The following is a 17,636-nucleotide window of genomic DNA, read 5'->3' on the forward strand; positions in this document are numbered from 1 at the left end:
CCGGTGGAAGAGCCACCCACCTGTGATGAGGCACATCTTTGGTAGTTTTGCAGATGTTGTGGGAGTTCCAGTTCTCACCTGCAGCACCCGGGGGCTCCCAGCGAAGGCAGGGCATTCAGCTTGTTGCCCCAAATCCTGACGTGGGCAGCAGTGGAGCTGCTTGCTGAACCCAGCCCCTCCTCCTTCCAGATGCTAAACTGCATCCACCTCTTCGGCAAGTGTCCAGACAGAGAATCACAGTCCTCACACCTTTGGGAAGAGGAGGTGGGCAAAGCAGAGCAGTGTCTCTGCCCTGCTGACAGCACAGTGAGCACATCCCGTCCTCTCCAGTGGCTCTCCTGGGTGTGATGCAGAAGCAGGAGGTTGATGCTGGGCTGCCCACATCCCACTGCTGCCCATGCCAGGCTGATGCCAGCTTCTAATGGGCTTAGCAACCAGCACAAGCCTCTGGCCTGTGCTTAAGGTTGTCTGTGTGTCCGAGTATCTCTCATAGTGCCTGGAGGTGGCTGGGCTCCAGTCAGCTCTCTAGGGGAGCTGGGGTCTTGCTGGGGCACTGTTCTTGGCCAGCCCTGCAGTGCAGTGACGTATGGCATGGGAATGGGGCAGGCAACGCTCTTCGTCAGCCTGTCAAGACCTGCAGCCAGCACTCTCTGCATGCTCTGCCACTGTCCAGCCCAGCTTGCAGTGGAGGTCCTTCCCCCATGTTTCCATGTCCCATGCAAGCCCTGGGGTGTGGGCAGCTAACACACATAAGTGGGGAAAATCATGCCCCCCTGCTACGAGGTAGAGGGCTGACTGTGTCATGTCTGCCCCCAGAGTGGCTGGGCTGTTCCAGGGGAGTACAGAACTGCTGCACCCTGCCAGTACACCCCATGAGGCATCACAGAGAAAAACCTCGGCCCTGCTTGCTAGCAGCTTGGGGCTAGAACCACTCGGTGCCAGCAGATGCTGCCATGGCTGTCCTGTGCTCCCCAGACCCAGGGTGGCCCTTGAGGACTCTTTGGCAAAGAGGATGAGCTCAATGGGGGTGTCCAGCTGCACAAGGCAAGACGTTGGCAGTGGGCTGATGGCGTCAGCTCTGAAAATACTTAACCTCACTTGCAGTTGCAGCTCTGGGCCGTTCTGCACTCCTGTCACTAATGCTGGTCTGGCTCTGTCTCCCCCATCCCTCTGACTGCCCTCTCCCGCACTCTCTTCTCTCCCTCTCTTCCCCTTGCTGTCTGTGAAATCAGGACTTCCCTGGGTTAAGTGACGATTATTATGGAGCAAAGAACCTGAGTAAGTTGAATTTTGATGTGCATTGTTCACTTTCCATGGCTGGCATGCCTGCTGGTGCCTGGGGAATGGCTCGGCTCCAGCTGGGGCAGCTGCGCTTCTCTGGGTGTGGGGAACGAGGAGCCCCACGGGCGCTGCTCCTCTGCTGGGGAACACCGCTTCTGCTGGCAGAGGCTGCTGGGCTTGAGGGCGTGTTGCTGCTGCACGTGGGAGGGGATGGGGGAGATTGCTTGGGGATGTTGGCTGTGCCCTAAGCGTGCCCAGCTGAGGGCTGCCCACTGCACCCGGGGTGAGCTGTACCTCCTCATCCTCTTCTTCCTCATGCTGCTACCTGGGCTGGCTGCTGGTTTAGTGCTCAGAGACTCAGAGTCATTGCCAGTGCTGGTGCGAGGTGGCTGTGACCATGACAAGTCCCCTCTGAGTGGGGTGGGTGACAGTGTTTTGAAGTGTTGCCACCTTCCTCTGGGACACCATGTACCCAGAGCTGCAAAACAACAATGGTGGGAGCCCCTCCTTGCCCCTCCTGGCTGCGAGTCCCCTGCCAAGCTCTGCAGCCCCCCTGACCAGTGCAGAGCCCAACTGGGCGCAAGAAGTGGCCATCAAGCCCCTGTTGGGTGGTTGCAGCACTGGGATCAGCCTGAGCAAGCAAAGCCCCAAACTCTGTCCCATCCTTTCACTGTCTTGCCTCTGAGTCCCAGCCCCTCCCCAGAGGTAGGCCCCCCCAGTCCCCGTGCTGGCATGGAGCCATGCCGTTCCGTGCCCCCTATGTGCATGCTGCACCCGCTCCCCCTGCCAGCACCCTCCTCCCCATGCATCTCACCTTCCCTCCCTCGGCCTGGGAAGCCCAGTGCCTGCACATGCCTGCCCACGCCTGCCAGGCAGCCCCTTCCTTGCATCCCTGCCTTCTCCTAGGGTAGCCAAGCATCCCCCTGCATGTTCCTGGTTTCCCAGCAAAGGGCAAGGATGCTGTCCTGCCCGTATGGCACAGGCTTGTCCCAGCAGCTGCTGGGGTGTGGGTTTTTTGGGAGGCCAGTGCTGCCCTGCCCTGGCCTAGTAGTGCTGGGTGACAGCCAGGGTGCCCCCATGTCTTCCACCCCTGTTCTAAAGGGGGTCTCTCTGGTTGCTTTGCAGAGGGCGTGACATCAAACACCAGTGACAGCGAGAGCAGTTCCAGTAAGTGCATCTCACCTGGTCTCCTACCCCTGTGCACGTGTGTGTATGTATGTGTGTGCATGTTTTGGCACTTCCATCTTGTCCCGGTGGTGGTTCTGTTCAGAGGCTGGTCCTGAGATGCTGCGGCCATGTCCTTCCTCAGGGGTAAGAGGGAAGCAGGGGCTGGGGGGCAGGAGCAAGTCTGCCTGCTTCCTTGCTCTCTCTCTTGGCTGCAGGGCTCCGCTCCAAGGCTAGGTAGCAGGTTCCCAGTCCATGGTAGTCCCCCATCCTCAGTACCTGTTACGGGAAGCAATGGCCCGAGACTGGGTCTGTAGCATAGGTGGCTCCTGGAGCCCCAGCCTGTACAAGAGCACGGGAGTCCAGCTGCAGTGAACGCTGTCTTTATCCCCAGTGAGTGCTCTAAATATCTGCAGCACATCTGCTGTCCACCCTGCAGGGAGGATGGTGTGTCTCAGTGGGCCCTGAGCCTACAGCAGCAGGGAGGGAAAAAGGCTTGACCTAGAGCTGGGACATGAATAATTAATGTGGATCAAGGGCTGGTAACTGCATGTCCGTGACACTTCACGTCAGCTGGTGGCATGATGAGGGCAGCCTGGAGGTGTCCCCAGGGCTATGGGAGGCTGGTGGGGGCAGGAGCCAGCCCCTCATGGGTGCAGAGAAGCTGAGAGCTGCTGCAAGCACTCACGGGCCTCTCCCTGGCTCTGTTGCAGAAGGACAAGAGGACACCATCCTGTCGTACGAGCCAGTGACGCGGCAAGAAAGTAAGTCCTGGCACTGAGCTGCCCTGTGCCCACTCCTGCATGGGCACCTGTGTCCCTCACACAGCCAGGGCAACCGATGTGCCCTCCTGTGCTATATCAGCACAATGCTCCACACAAGTGGAGCTTCTTGTCCGTTGCCTGCAGCAGGGGTGCCAGGCATGCACACCACTTCACGGGGCTTTCCCTGGCCTTGATCACCCCTTTTTAACCAACAGAAAAGACTTGTGACCTGGTCTGAAGACCAAGGGAGAGATCCAGAGCTAAAATTAAGCTGGGCTTTAGTCCCCAGCTGAGGATGGGATTATCCCCCCCTGCCTCAGGCCAGGTCACTGCTGCAGAGCAACCTCCCAGCATTTAACCCTGTTTGATGCTCAATCCCTGCAGACCCTTTCACAGGCTGAATAGTCCCAGCCTCAGTGGTCTCTCCTTCCCAGAAGCTGGATCAGACTCTTAGGCTGCCATCACTCCCCCAGCTCTGTGGCATCCTCGCCCAGCTGTCTCGCTTGTCTGGCTCCTGCCCTGAGCAAGGGAGTAGCTTTGCTCATCTGCAACCCCAGAGACCTGCAGCACCTTCCCAGGGCTGATCAGATGGTGTCAGTCAGATGGGAAGGAGATGTGACCAGGAGGAGATAAACTTGCACAGAAGAGGCACCTTTGGGTGCCCATGTGAGCAGGAGCACACACTGCCAGCAGGGAGAGGGCAGGTTGATGCCAAAAGTGGCCATAGGGTCAGCTGCCTGCAGCACAGACGGGGCCTCAGGTTGTGGCTCTTGTTCGCAGTTCACTATGCGAGGCCAGTGATCATCCTGGGGCCGACAAAGGACCGAATTAACGATGACCTCATCTCCGAATTCCCACACAAGTTTGGTTCCTGCGTGCCACGTAAGTCCCAGCTGGCACTTGGTGCCCTTGCTGGAGGGAGGGGAGAGCAGTGGCTCTGCTACTTGCAGGGTCTAAGGGACCCCCTCCCCCGCAGCATGGGGAGGGAGCTGGGAACATGGGTGGGTTATCTCCCTCCCAGGAGATTTGGTGTGCATCGCTCCGAGTTCATTCATGATGCCTGCTCTCCTTCAGACACTACCAGGCCTCGGCGTGAGAATGAGGTGGATGGACAAGACTACCACTTTGTCGTATCCCGTGAACAGATGGAGAAAGACATCCAGGACAACAAGTTCATAGAGGCTGGGCAGTTCAACGACAATCTCTACGGGACCAGCATTCAGTCAGTGCGGGCAGTGGCAGAGAGGGTGAGTGTCGGGTGGCATTCCTGGGACCAGGACACAGTTACCCTCCTCTCATATTGTTAACAAAGGACTGTAACCACATTAAACAAGCATGGCACAAGCCTCTCCTCCTTCCAGAGTCCTGCCAAGCCACATGGCTGCTTTCCTCAGCCGCATTACTCCACCTTGGTGTCATACCTCTGTCATCCAAACTCCACCTGAAAGCCTGGCACTGGCGACACCAGCCTTGTGCTCGGGAGCTCACAGGGCAAAGGTGCCTGACTGCACTCCTCGAAGCAGTGGCATTTCCTCCACAGGAGTAATGCAGTGTACCAACGGCTTGTAAATTGTTTCATGTGTTCAGAGAAAGGTTCCGTCACTTTGCATTGCTGCTGCCCTACTCTAAGCAGGCAGGAACGTAAGGCCACTGGGACTTTGCTTGTGTCTCAGGACTGGTGTTGCATCTCTGTGGCTCCTCTCTTTTGTAAGCACATCTGTATAAGCAAGCTATTTTCTGCACGGCGTAGACTGTGTGGGTAGGTCTGATTCCAATTGTCTCCTTTCCAGGGGAAACACTGCATCCTGGATGTGTCTGGCAATGCTATCAAGAGGTTGCAACAAGCACAACTTTATCCCATTGCCATTTTCATCAAACCAAAATCCGTTGAAGCGCTCATGTAAGTGCAATGCCACATCTTCTGTGCCTCTCCAGGGCGAGCAGCTCTGGTGCATCGGGGGTTTGTATGTCTGCTGCCCCTGCCTTTTAGAAAGCAGCGGAGGTTGCTGCTGGTGCTGAACTTGTCCCTTGTTAAGAGGAGCAGGGCCCATGGATTGCTCCAGCTTAAAGCCCTTCATTCGCCCCTAAAAGGATTATCCATGGGAAATCTAAAAATGATCCCTTATGTGCCTGATGTAACCTGCTCACTGGGGCCCTGAATCCAGCCAGCAGAGTTGCTGACAGCCTGTAGTGGTGGATCACAGCTGGACAGTGGCTGAGCCAGGACAGCCCTGGGGAGCAGAGAGGAGACATTTCCTTTGTGCCTAAGGAGGAACTTCTGCTTGTCCTGCTGCTCCTGGCCCTAGGGAGCGCAGGCTGGAAAGGATGCAAGAGCTGAACTTGCAACTTTTCCAAGCAGCAGCAGAGAGTATTATCTGTGAGGAGATTCGGTAGCTAGAGATGGACTCTGAGATCAGAAGAGACTCTGCTGGCACCGACGGGACTGGGAAAACCCCTTCTCAAGCCAGAAGGGGTCAAATTGCTTATTTGGATGTTGATGAAGATGAGGCAACCTAGGCTAGAAGGGTGATGACAGGCTTTGGAAAAGCAGGGAGACTTCTGCAGCAGTCTTGCAAATTCAGAGGTCTGCATTTGAGTCCACTTCTGTGCTATGGTGAAAGGGGGGGGGTGGGTGATGGGAAGAACTGTTGGAAGTTGAGATGAAATGCCAAGGCATCAGAGGAGGTGTGGGGCAGGATCCTGCCTTTGAGAGCTGGGCCCTACAGAGCTTCCTTTCCTGGTGTGCAGAGGCTTCCCAGGCACGTTGGTTCCACGGGGGATTTTTGCTTCTGTTCATTGCTAAGAGAAAGAGCTAAGTTTCTGGGTTTTTGTACATGGCAGGGAGATGAACCGGAGACAGACGTACGAACAGGCCAACAAGGTCTTTGACAAAGCCATGAAACTTGAGCAAGAGTTTGGAGAGTATTTTACAGGTGAGTGTCCTGAACAGGCTTGTATCTGATTTATTTTATTTTTCCAGCTGGCAGCTGTGACCTCTCTACCAGCACTGGCTTACTGCAGGGTCATGGGAAAAAGTCCAGCTTCAGCAAAGCAAAAAGGAAATGGCACTTTGCCAGCAGGGCTCTGCAAAGGAACTGCTTCAAGATCAGTGGATAAGAGTAAACCAGCTCTGGAGAAGTAGACAAGTTGTCAGGCAGGATTTTCTGAGTTTGTGAAAGCTTATCACCAACTTTAATAATAATAAAAAAAGAAAAAAATCTGCAGGCAGGGAAAGCGTAGCATAGATTCAGGGTGCTACAAGGCTACAGGAAATAAAACTGCACAGGCGAAAGAGGAGCGTTTTCAAAAAGAGTTGTTTCAAAGAGGAAAGATAAAAAATTAGTGACCTAAATGGCGTAAACTATCCTGAGTTATTTCAAAACATCTCCCAGAAAAAAACTGGAAGTTTGGCTGGCTTCCAAAGTAGTCTTTGCTGAAGAGCCAGTCAGGGGATGCCTGGCACTTTGTGCCAGCAGAGATGACCTGCTTGTGACACAGACGTCCCTGTGCATTAAAGAACCAATGTTTGTAATGTTTAATTCTGGATAACCATGGACAGGCAAAAAGGCAGAGAAACTGGTCTTCCATCTTTCCTCCAGCGCAGTAACTGTTTCTCCTAAAGTTGAGGAGTGATAATCCTGCCAAACCCTGTATTACCCATCTAACAGCTACTGGGAAAAATCCCAAGCAGAATGTTTTAAAAAAAATGGATCTCAGCTGAGGAAATGCATGGATACAAACTGTGTAAAAGCTTTCCCCAGGCCTCCTGTCCCGGGCAGCAGTTCTAGAGCTGCCAGCTGCTCTTCCAGGAAAAGCACAAAGGAAGCACATGCTGCAGTTTTGTCAGACCCTCAGCATGCAGTTGTGTGCTTGGACAGTGAGTTTGAAGTTGACCTGGGGAAGGAACACTCTTTGAAACTCATTGTTGAAAGTAGGTAATGGGCAGAGAGATGGTCGCTGTAGCAAGTTCTGTGCCAGGAACGTCTAGTGAGGGAACAGAGATGCTGGAGGATGGTCCTGGCTGGGCTACAGAGGCAGGCTGAAATTACCAGAAGGCTTTGGCCCTCCACGTGCATCTTCCTCTGATGTAGGAAGCACAGTATTGTGTCCGTACTAAGCAGCAAGACTGTCGCTGGTCTTTGGGCGAGAGTTACTGCTGGGGGTGACAGCCATAAGCTGGTCTTTTCCAGCCTGACAGTGCTGCGATTCTACCGCACAGCAGAGGACGCAACAAACATAAGGAGCCCTGAGCAGCCGACCAGAGGGGGTGGACAAATACGGCACCTCAGGGCAGATGCTCAGTGCATACCAGCTAATCTGCATGAGGCCTTCCCATTCAGTGCAGCAGTGCCAGGGCCAGCTTCCCGTAGCCTCGGTGCAGTGGTGTGACACAGTTGGCAAAGCTGATTAGCAGCAGTTGTGGAGAACCTGGCTGGCATGTCACACACATGAGGAGCTCTGCCAGCACAGGATCAGCTCTCACTAATCCCCTTGGACATGCTGGGTTAACCCTCTGTGTCATCATGCACCTGTTAGAGCTCCTTTGACATGGGTTGTTCATTAATTGGTGGCTGCACTACATCTGCCCCTTTGGTGCAGAGCAAAGGCCTTTCCTGAAACTTGTGGCAAGGGAAGGTACAGTGCTGCCTGATGCTCAAAGTCTTGCTTGTTGTGTCCTCTTCCAGCCATTGTACAAGGAGACTCTCTTGAAGAGATTTACAGCAAAATCAAACAGATCATTGAGGACCAGTCCGGGCACTACATCTGGGTCCCATCCCCAGAGAAACTCTGAAGATATCCCCCACCTGCTTCCCTGTGAGCAGAAGATCTCCGAAGTCCCACCCCACCCAAGCCCTCTGCCCCAAGGTGGGGGGGGGGGATATGAAAACTATTCCTGCCCCCTTTTTTAGATCGTCGCAAAATTGAGTTTTCTAGTCCTGTTTCTTTTGTTGGGATGATCTCATCCATCACGTGACTGTTCCCACTGTTCCTGCATGGACCTTCCCACTGCTCCATTAGAGACAGATGAGAACCCATTCAAGGTCGTTTTTTTATTATTATTATTATTATTATTATTATTATTATTAAACTAAACCAAGAATCAAGATGGGAGGAGGCAGCTAAGGACTAACGTAAGAAACAAGTGAAACAATGGACTCTGAGCACATGAGCTAGCATCGGAGCTCCAGGGGCATTTTTTCCAAGTGTGACTGACTGTCTAGCAGCTCTGAACAGTGCAACAGAAAGGCAGCAGAAATAATTTTATTTATCTGTATATGTAATTTATATATAATATAGAGAGAGATATTATATATATATTATATATATATATATGTATGTGGACTAGGAAACCTGAGGGACCTCTCTTAAAAGTATTGTATCGTTGCAAGGATCTTTCAGTTTCTCTGTCCCAACCGCTGGGCGTAGGGAGTCCACTTGGGCAGGAAGAGCTCAAAACGGTACCAGGTGCTTTGGAAGCGTCTCCCCTCGGGGCCAGCCTCCTGCCAGCCACCCTGGGTCTATGAGGCAGAGCAGAGACTGGTACACTGCCTGTGCAGAATGGACCAGAGGTCCAGAATAACACAGCAAAGAGCAGCAGCTAATCTAAGTGAGGCTGGGAGACAAGAGACTGAGCAGGAGGCTGCAGAGTAAGAGAATGGATGATACTACACATTAAATTGCACATTGTTTTACATACTACCTTATGTGTTTGCATGAGAGGTTTCCTTTTGGTTCTATTTTTTTTTTTTAAGCTGATTTTAAACCAAAACCATATTGTGTTGCTGTATTGGTGCTTTTTTTTTTCCTTCATTATTCCATTTTTCTCTTGTTAATAATGAACTGAATGGGTAAAAATCCAGGTTTTTTTAAACTTATTTTTTAAGCTGGCTCTATTGTAAATAGAATCTAGATCTGCCGTGTTTAGTGAGGACATACTCTACCAGCCACATGGAACAAATGTACTCGCTATCCTGTGTTGCTGTGGAAAACCTGGGATGTTGGGCTGGCCCTGTACCTGTGGGTGCAGGTGAAATGACCCATTCTAGTTTGTGGCAGCACGCTGGCATTCCCTGCTGCATTAGCCACTGGCAGGAAAAGCCCCTAGCTGTGCCTCGGAAGGATGTTCACACTTTTCTAAATCAGTAACAGAATTGAGAAACTTCCTCCCTCTCTTCCCTGCTCCATGCCAAATTCCTGGCTCTGCTGCATGCAGGTGGTGGTTGTGGCCTTCCCAGGGGAAGAGCCATCCTTCCAGCACAGCAGGGACCACATCTGATACTCTGGGAACTTGGGCTTGGTATGCAAATGCACAGCTGCGTCACCTGGTTCTGTCCCTGACATCTCTGCGTAAATCTCTTTCTGAAATTTGGCTCTGCTTCCTCGCAAAGTCACCTTAGAACACTGAATTGGGGGCCCTGTGCTCACAGGCCTGTGGGGCAGGAGGATGCAGAGCTGCACCTACCTGCTGTGCATTGGGATTTTTCAAGTGAGGTGACCGTTGGTGCTGAGACATTTAGCCCTAAGCTGAGGAATGTCTCTTTGAGGACACTTTGGCTTCCACACTTGAATGGGACTCCATGGGAACAGAGCCTTGTGTGAAGCTGAGTGGAAACTTGCACAGTTTTTGAGGAGCTATGTTGCCGGGTACTCATAGTACAGGTAAAAGAACGCTACCACCTTGCAAAGAACTGGCAAATGCTGTTTCTCAGACACGATGCCAAGCACCTGAACAAAGGAGGTCACTGTATGAGCACAAGCTGGTAAGTCTTGGCCCATTCTCCCTCCCCCTACATTATAGGGGTAAGTGAACACACGGGGTGCTGGTCCTGTTTCCTGAAGGTCATGGTTATTGGTGTGTCAGTCAGTCCATGGTGTGCAGAGACCATGGTTTTCATTGTGAATGAGAACTGTTGTAAGACTGCACATGTACTGTCAGGTGAGAAGCTGTCTTTACTCATCCAGCATCACAAGGAGACCTGCAGGGACCAACCAGCTTCCTGGGACAGAAAGCAGCACTGCAGAAAAGATGCGGCCGCTAGCATAGTGGAGGGCAGGAGGGCTTCTGCTGTCAGTGACACCTAAAGGAGTGAACTTTGGCAATGGATTCCTGTTTGGCATCTAGGCCCTTGCCCCCACTGGTCTTGCTACGGCTGCTTTAAATATTGGTCCCTGGAGAAGTGGAGCAAGTAAGTGAAACAAAAGTCCTTAAGATGCTAGTCACATGTTCCTCTTTTGTTTCCTTTTTCTTTTTTCCCCCCTAATAGCCTGTCTCCCTCTCATCAAGTCACATGGAGAAAAAGATTATGTGCTCCATGGCATAGCTGACAGTATCGAATCGATCATGACAACACTAGTTGGTTACCAGTGTTTCTTCCAAGGAGACATATATTTTTAATAAACAGAGAGTTGCAAAGAACTCTGTCTTTGAGACCTTCTTGTAGAGTCCATCATTGTGTGCCAGATCTGTTTGGCACTGATGTTAACAACTGCTGATATGGTCTCGCCATGGCAAACTTGAGTGTTGACAGTGGTTTAAAAAAAAAAAAGCTTTTTTTTTAGTGTAAGTTGGTCCTTGAGACCTTGCCTAACAAGAAAAAGGAAATTTTAAAAAAAAAAAAAAAAAAAAAAAGGAAGTAGCCTTATGTACAGCTGTAACCAGGCCACCAAAAAGTTCTTTTGGTTGGGTTGTTACAAAACAGGTTGACTCCAGTCTGATGACCTGACACCGTAAATGTGTTTTGGGTCTTGGCTTGAATTGTGGGGAGTTTGCTTTACAAGTGCAGATCAAATAATAGGGTTTATATGCTGGTACATAACTGTACCTGTATCAGATATAAAGACAGCAAAGTAACTATATAGTTCAGCTAATATATAGCATCTTTTTACAGTTTAACATGCTGTTTATACAGAAAAGAAGAAAGAATTTGTGAAGACAACTAGTATCTTTTTCTAATACCTTTAAGTGCAGAAAACAGGAGTGTTCGCCTGAAGACAAATGTTGTTAATGGGGTATCACTATACATTCCTGCCTGAATCTGATTTGTAATGTAGCTGAGTTAATTGAAAGGTGAGAGGATTTTGTTTTTTAAATCCTGAAAATTTTTTTTTTCCCTTCAAACTGCACACAAGTGAAGTGAGATTTCAGGGGAGTGGGGGGTATTGTACTGCTTGCAGACAGTACACAGTTTATGAAACTCATTGGACAAATAATACAGTTTAGAAACTCCTTTAACTGATCAGATCAACAGTTGTCCATAAAACACTGTAAGATTAAACAGTTGCTAAGCAGATCTGATGCTAGCATTACCACTCCCAAAATGTCAGACTGCTTCCTTACATAGCGATGGATTTGGAATGATGAAATTGTTGAAGTTAAGCATCACAGGAACATTGTCTGTTAATGGCTGCCACGGTAGCTGCCAGGCTTCTCCATCCAGTCCACAAAGTTAGTTTCAGTAAGTCTGAGTTGCAGTAACTCTGAGATGCAGTATGTAGATCTGCAAACACTCTTCCCTAGACAGTGCATGATGTGTCCTCTTGATTGACTCCAACAGTGAAATGTTAAGGTTCCAGGGGGGAGAGGAACGTGGAGTTACGTTCTCAAATTGTGCCACTGCTGTAAGGTAGAGACAACCACTGGAAGAGTAACCCACACGCTAAGAGAATGAGGGTGATATGAAGGGAAAAAAGAAATTGCTCTTTTGAAACTTTTTAACAAGCTATTTTTCTGGCTAAAGACAAATTGCTCTGCCTACCAGGACCTTAGCAAAGTCCTTCTGAACCTTACAATAGCAGAACATTGTCCTGTTAATGGTCCTGCTCATTGTGAAATGTACAGAGGGGTGGTTCTTTTCTCTCCCAAGATTTCCTGCTACAGATGCCTGCACTAGGCATGAAACTAATCTGCCCTAAGACACTTCTAGAAAATTAGACCATAAGCTGCTTGTACTATAGAGAAACATGTCTATGCTTCTGTCTGCAGCTCTGGTTAACTGTCTTGGCCCTTGTTAAGCAGAGAAGCACAGAATCTGTGAGGCTACTAGAAGAGGGGTTTTAACGGAATAATAGTTTTCTCAAAATTTTTCTCCCCATTGGTGCCTGAGATACAGGCACCTGGACAGCTGTCTTAGATGCAGCTTTTCTTGCTAGTGATGCTTGGCAGCTCTTCTCTGCTTTCCTCAAGCTGTCACAGCAGGATTCATTCCACTAAAGCATCTGCTGCAAAGCAGGTAAAGTTATCATGTTAAAGGCCTCTCTTTCCTTGAAGAATCCTTAGATACCCCCTGACCTTTAGTGTTTATTTATATCCCTTGCCTCCAAAATGAGGATCATGTTGTTTGACTTTAGGGTTTTTTAACCCTAAGGAAAAACATTGATTGTTTGGGTCAGTCAGTGCAGCATGTTAATGGTGGAAGCACACAGGAGCACTATGGCACTAGCAGTACCTTGCTGAGGCCACATTTGGCTCACCTACAGGGCTGGCAGTGGTATTTCCTCCCTTAGTTCCAGTGCACTACTTGACAAAAGCTTCTGCCCAATCCTCTAATGAGCTTCAGCCCTCTTCCAATTATCTTGATTACTGTGATCACTTCAATTCTAAATGCTAGTGGCCAGACCAGCCCCTCTTGGTTCCTGCCTCTCCAGACCACTCAGTGCAGCCAGTGCTCCTCCTGCAGGTGCCTCTGGGTAAGAGGTGGCAGAAGGGGCTCCAGGACTCAGCAGCTATGGCTCTGTCTTCTCTGCCCTGCCCCCCCTCCCAGAATCTTCTCAGCAAGGACTTTTTTCTTCCTGGGCAGGTTCCCATTCCTAGGGTCTGGGTGGTAAAAGCACTCTCTCCCTAGACACATTCTCCAAGTCACACTGGATTTCCCTTGTGCCTCTAGACTGTTGCTGCTCCCTAAACAGTTAAGAAATTAGCAGATCAGGAAAAAAGGACATAAAATACAGGTGGGTGAAGTTTGTGAACTACTGCCCTAGAGTATACACTTACGTTCTCAGAAGCAAGGAGGAACCAAGGAGGAACCCTCCAGTCACAGAGCAAGTGTCCAGCACATGCTGTAGCTTCCACAATAATGCATAAATCAGAAACTACTGCTGCAATGCCACCCTCTGGAGCAAAAAGTTACATCTCAGCATGAGCACCCCAGACTCTAAGCTGAAATGATGCTCCAACACAACAGTGATCAATAAAAAGAGAAGAGGGGGAAGAATGAGCAGCACTGATTTTTTTGTTTTTCCAGATCAGCTATTGTTGGCTTAAAAAGATTTATATTTCACAGTCATCCTAGCTGGGCTACTTAACCATCAAGCAACATTTAACCTAGGAAAATAAACACTGGACCAGCCTGCATCTACACTAGCAAACTCAGTGCACAAACATCTGCAAAGCAGAGTGACTGCACACAAACTACCTATTGGGAATGGTCACTGGAAATCCAGCTAATTAAGGTCTGATTCAACTAGGAGATGAATTCTTGCCCTATTTAAAACCTATGGTAAATACTAAGCCTGGAATAAAATGTACAATGCAAAAATGTGCAGAGAAGAGGTGAGAAGTACTATCAGCAGTTTGTAACTGATCTGGACTCCTTAGTAAAGTCTGTAGCATAGAAGAAATCAAACTGAGCATCTCCAAGGAAAAAATTCAAACAATTCTGGCTGTAGGCAAAAACACATTTAATGCTTGCTGCCTTCTATGGCTATATTTAATGACCTGCTACACTTACTAGGCAAACATGACCTTCTCATCTGGTACAGTGTGACACCTTTACCTGTTTATGTATTTGTGCAAGTCAGAACTGAGAACAGTAATTAAAGCCAGGAGATACTACAGGCAGCAATGGATGCCTTTGACTCTACAGTATCATTTACAGTCCCTGCATTAATGTGATACAGTATGCATTTCCAAAACTGTTCAAGGCGTGACTTTTTACGGGTTCAAAGGCATTTCTTAGTTAGACAGCACATTGTGCATTAAAGATCTGAAAGGAGAAGCTCACAGAGATCCAAATTAGACCTGGTGAACTGAGCACACTAGGTGGAGAATTTACTCTAAACAGATCCATCCTCCTATGTCTGTCTCATGGGGGCCACCTGCATTAGGCAGCCTGGGTGATTTTTCTGAATACCATAAACAGAGTGCCACTGAAGTTCAGTGGAAGTGGCTTCCACTGCTTATGCTACCTCAGCCTGAAGAATAAAGGTTCTGTGGTAGATCTCGGGAATAAGAACATGTACATAACTTCCAGTTGAACGTAAGTATTTTTACTTTCATCTTTGCATCCTGCTTGGCTATTTCCACAAAGGTACCTTCCTGTTCCTACCAATACATAGTTCTATCTAGCTGAGCCTGAAGAGTAAAAAGACACTTCACAACAAACTCTTTAGCAGGGGGACAGCTCAAGCAGCACCAGTCTCAGCTGTAGCATCCAGTATCTTGCTATCACTGGCACCAGATGCTATAAACTTCCCAATACTTCCCTGGTTGCCACCTTCAACATAATTCACTCCTTGAGAGAGTCCCATTCTCGCACTATTATCCAGAGGCTGATACTAACCTGTGCAGTACTGCAAAGCATCTAGTACTCAATGTTCCTACTTAATGCTGCTGTAAATGCCACACTGACTTACATGTCTGCATGTACCTGCCTTCAGGAAATGATCCTGTATCCAGCTGCCCAACAGACATGAGGATGTGGCAGCTATGCTAAGGGCTGGTTTCTAGCTTCAGCCGCAGGATGCAAAGCGGTGCCTGGTGTGTACAAAAAGCAGAAATCACTAATATTTGATTTACTCAGACTATGAAAAGACAACAGACATGGAGCATTGATGGAGACTGCAATGCAGCTGACTTTCATTACTTCTTGGCCCTGACCACAAAGCACACTACTCCGCTCTTCTTCCAGAGTGTATCAGGCTTTCAGAAGGGACTATGACTAATGCAATTTCTTCTTTTCTGTAGTCACCATCCTGCTGTTAGTGGCCCTGTTCTCTATCTGAATAGGCTTTAATAATCTGGTTCCAAGTAAAATATATTTTTAAATTTTAAAAACAAAATTAATCTTAATCTCAAACCAGATGATTTTATAATGCTGTCCATCAGCCCTGTCTTCCATGTAATGTCTGTAAAGAATAAGCAGAAAAGCACTTTTAGCTTTCTAATAAGCAAACCAGAGGACCTGAAATGACTGTTACAGTGTTCCGTAGAGTGCCTGAATATCCTTTTAAAGGAACAGCAAAAGAATCCACTTGTAGGATGTATGCCCAGTTATAGGTTATGCAAATGTACGTGGTCTATCAAACAAAAGACACAACATATTGTCTTTACTTTGACCTGCCTTGTACCTGGTTCCCATAGCGCAGCAGCCCTAACTGAAAAGCAATCAGTATACATCTATCAGCTTTAGCTTTGTCTGTGAGCTAAATAGTACCTGCTTTTTTTTATTCTAACTAATTGTGAAACTGGCAAACAGCTCTGAATTCTTGTCCATACTGAAATGGACCAAAACCTAAACAATCTGATAAATACTTATGTAGCAAGGCAGCTATGACATCCAGAGAAGATGCCTAGTCTTGGAATACTTTTCTCATTGCCACTTACTACTAAAATCAGGTATTTAAACCAACCTGTTACACAACAGCAGACGCATCTCATGAAAAAGTTATGTATTCATTTCTAAGTGTTATATAGCTCCAGAGAATGAAAGTTATTCCCTAGAGGAAAACAATTACATTTATTCAATAAACACATCCTAAAAAGTACGTATCTTAATTGCCAATAAGGAGGAGATCCTGGTTTCTTTTCCACTGCTCCCATGACCCTGTGGCCTTCTCAGAGCTGACAGTCTCTTTTATTCAGCAGAATGTTTCCAAGAGAGACTGCTGTCCTCCTTTTTTTGCAGTTGTGACTCATTACTCTTCATTTGGAACAAATCCTTTTGCTCTGTCCAGTTTGTCCAGAACCTCACTGTAAAGGCCAATCATCTGGAGAATATAAGCACCACAGTTGTCAACAAGGATGGATAAAGTTCTATCATTCAACTAGATAATATAACAAAGTGACAGGGAACAGAAACAAGGGAATGGGTGGGAGGCTACCACTAGTTTCTAAACCTAAAATTTCAGATTCATGTACAGATTTTAGCAGAGATTTAAATGCAGTGGTTTAAGAGAAAAAAAAAAAGTTCAATCAGTGCAACCTAACAAAGGTGGTTTTAATTATACTGACAAAGCACAGTTTATAGCTGGGTCTTACATGAGTGAATAAACATATTCACAGAATCACAGAATGGTTGAGTTTGGAAGGGACTGATCTCAATTCTTATTGTCTTAACTGATGTACTTAAAATGGCATAAAAGTTGCAACCAGCTCTTGATTGCCCAGTTTGTGCATATGAGAATGAATGATGACTGCATACACCAGCCAGGCTGCACTGTGTTGCAATCAAGGTTGGAGCACCAGCCAAAAACTCTAGAGAGCAGCTTACTTGTGATAGAGTAAGAAAAAGCATCGTTGCTTTTTACAGATAAACTAGCCCTGAAATTTCTCCCTCACAAGAAGTGGCTAAGCTACACCTGAAAAGATAAGCTTTAATCATTTTATTCACATCATCTTAACCCCTATTTAGAAGTTATTAGATTATACTAGAAACCAAGCTTGAAAGTATTCATATAGCTGATTTAAGTAAACTGGTACAGCACCTTGACTTTAGTGAAAGCAGGCAAGGCACAAGGGTTCTCCCACGGCCACAAATAGTCAAAAGTTTATTTCCAATCAGCCATTTACACTAGCCTTCCAGTAAAGGAAGGATACATTACTCTTTCTATTGTCTATCAAAACTTTTCTGGCCTCACTTTGAAAAAAATCTTTTAGCATCAAGCTCCTCCAAAATATTTAGGCACCATGCTTCTTCTGAAACTCTTTAAAGATCATCTGTAGTGGATCTTCTTCACCCAGTTCCATATCTCAAATTCAGACCAGTCATCCAATCCCACATCCTCAAATCCATCTGCTCACACTTACATGGCCTTCATAGCTTTTCTTCAGAGATCCTAAATGATTGAGGAAACGCATTCCTAATCCACACCACTGCTCAGCTTCCTTATATTTACCAACAGTATACTGAAATATTCCTGTATTCCAGGCTCTTATCATCAACCAAAGGATCTCCATCTCTGGGTAAGCATCCTGGAGTAGCAAACAAGAAACAGCAGCTCATCAGAAAATAGACTCTTCACTTTAAACCTGACAAGTCAAGAGTGCATTAGAGTTCAGTTTTAGAGTGGGCAAACAGTTGGGTTTTTTCTCCTAAGCAAAGGACAATTCCTTCAGAGCCATCCTGTACTTCACAGTTCATCTGCACTACTGTCAAACAGCTTGTTTCCAACATGGGCAAGTCATGTAGCAATTACCTATCAGTAGGTCAG

The 17,636-nt window shown here is 47.8% G+C and overlaps 2 protein-coding genes across 15 annotated transcripts in view; one reads left to right on the forward strand and one right to left on the reverse strand.

Annotated features, from left to right (window-relative positions):
* The window catches only part of DLG3 (discs large MAGUK scaffold protein 3), a 79,131-nt gene extending 70,366 nt beyond the window's left edge, over positions 1 to 8,765 (forward strand). For 8 of the 14 annotated variants that reach the window (XM_075763259.1, XM_075763263.1, XM_075763268.1 and 5 more), the window contains 7 exons: positions 2,407 to 2,448; positions 3,159 to 3,209; positions 3,990 to 4,091; positions 4,284 to 4,456; positions 5,000 to 5,109; positions 6,051 to 6,142; positions 7,895 to 8,765. In XM_075763259.1, coding sequence (XP_075619374.1) covers positions 2,407 to 2,448; positions 3,159 to 3,209; positions 3,990 to 4,091; positions 4,284 to 4,456; positions 5,000 to 5,109; positions 6,051 to 6,142; positions 7,895 to 8,001 — 677 coding nt within the window. In that variant the 3' untranslated portion in view covers positions 8,002 to 8,765. Of the gene's footprint in view, positions 1 to 1,232; positions 1,279 to 2,406; positions 2,449 to 3,158; positions 3,210 to 3,989; positions 4,092 to 4,283; positions 4,457 to 4,999; positions 5,110 to 6,050; positions 6,143 to 7,894 lie in introns of all 14 variants that reach the window. The other 6 variants (XM_075763261.1, XM_075763265.1, XM_075763267.1 and 3 more) reach the window with 3 other exon arrangements.
* Positions 8,766 to 13,368: 4,603 nt separating this feature from the next.
* TEX11 (testis expressed 11) overlaps positions 13,369 to 17,636 on the reverse strand; it is a 38,793-nt gene continuing 34,525 nt past the window's right edge. The window contains exons 28-29 of the mRNA XM_075763274.1: positions 17,233 to 17,397; positions 13,369 to 16,193 (exon numbers count right to left, since the gene is read on the reverse strand). Coding sequence (XP_075619389.1) covers positions 16,122 to 16,193; positions 17,233 to 17,397 — 237 coding nt within the window. The 3' untranslated portion in view covers positions 13,369 to 16,121. The remainder of the gene's footprint in view (positions 16,194 to 17,232; positions 17,398 to 17,636) is intronic.

Source organism: Balearica regulorum, chromosome 11, assembly GCF_011004875.1.
Source record: "Balearica regulorum gibbericeps isolate bBalReg1 chromosome 11, bBalReg1.pri, whole genome shotgun sequence".
NCBI classification, from domain to species: domain Eukaryota; kingdom Metazoa; phylum Chordata; class Aves; order Gruiformes; family Gruidae; genus Balearica; species Balearica regulorum.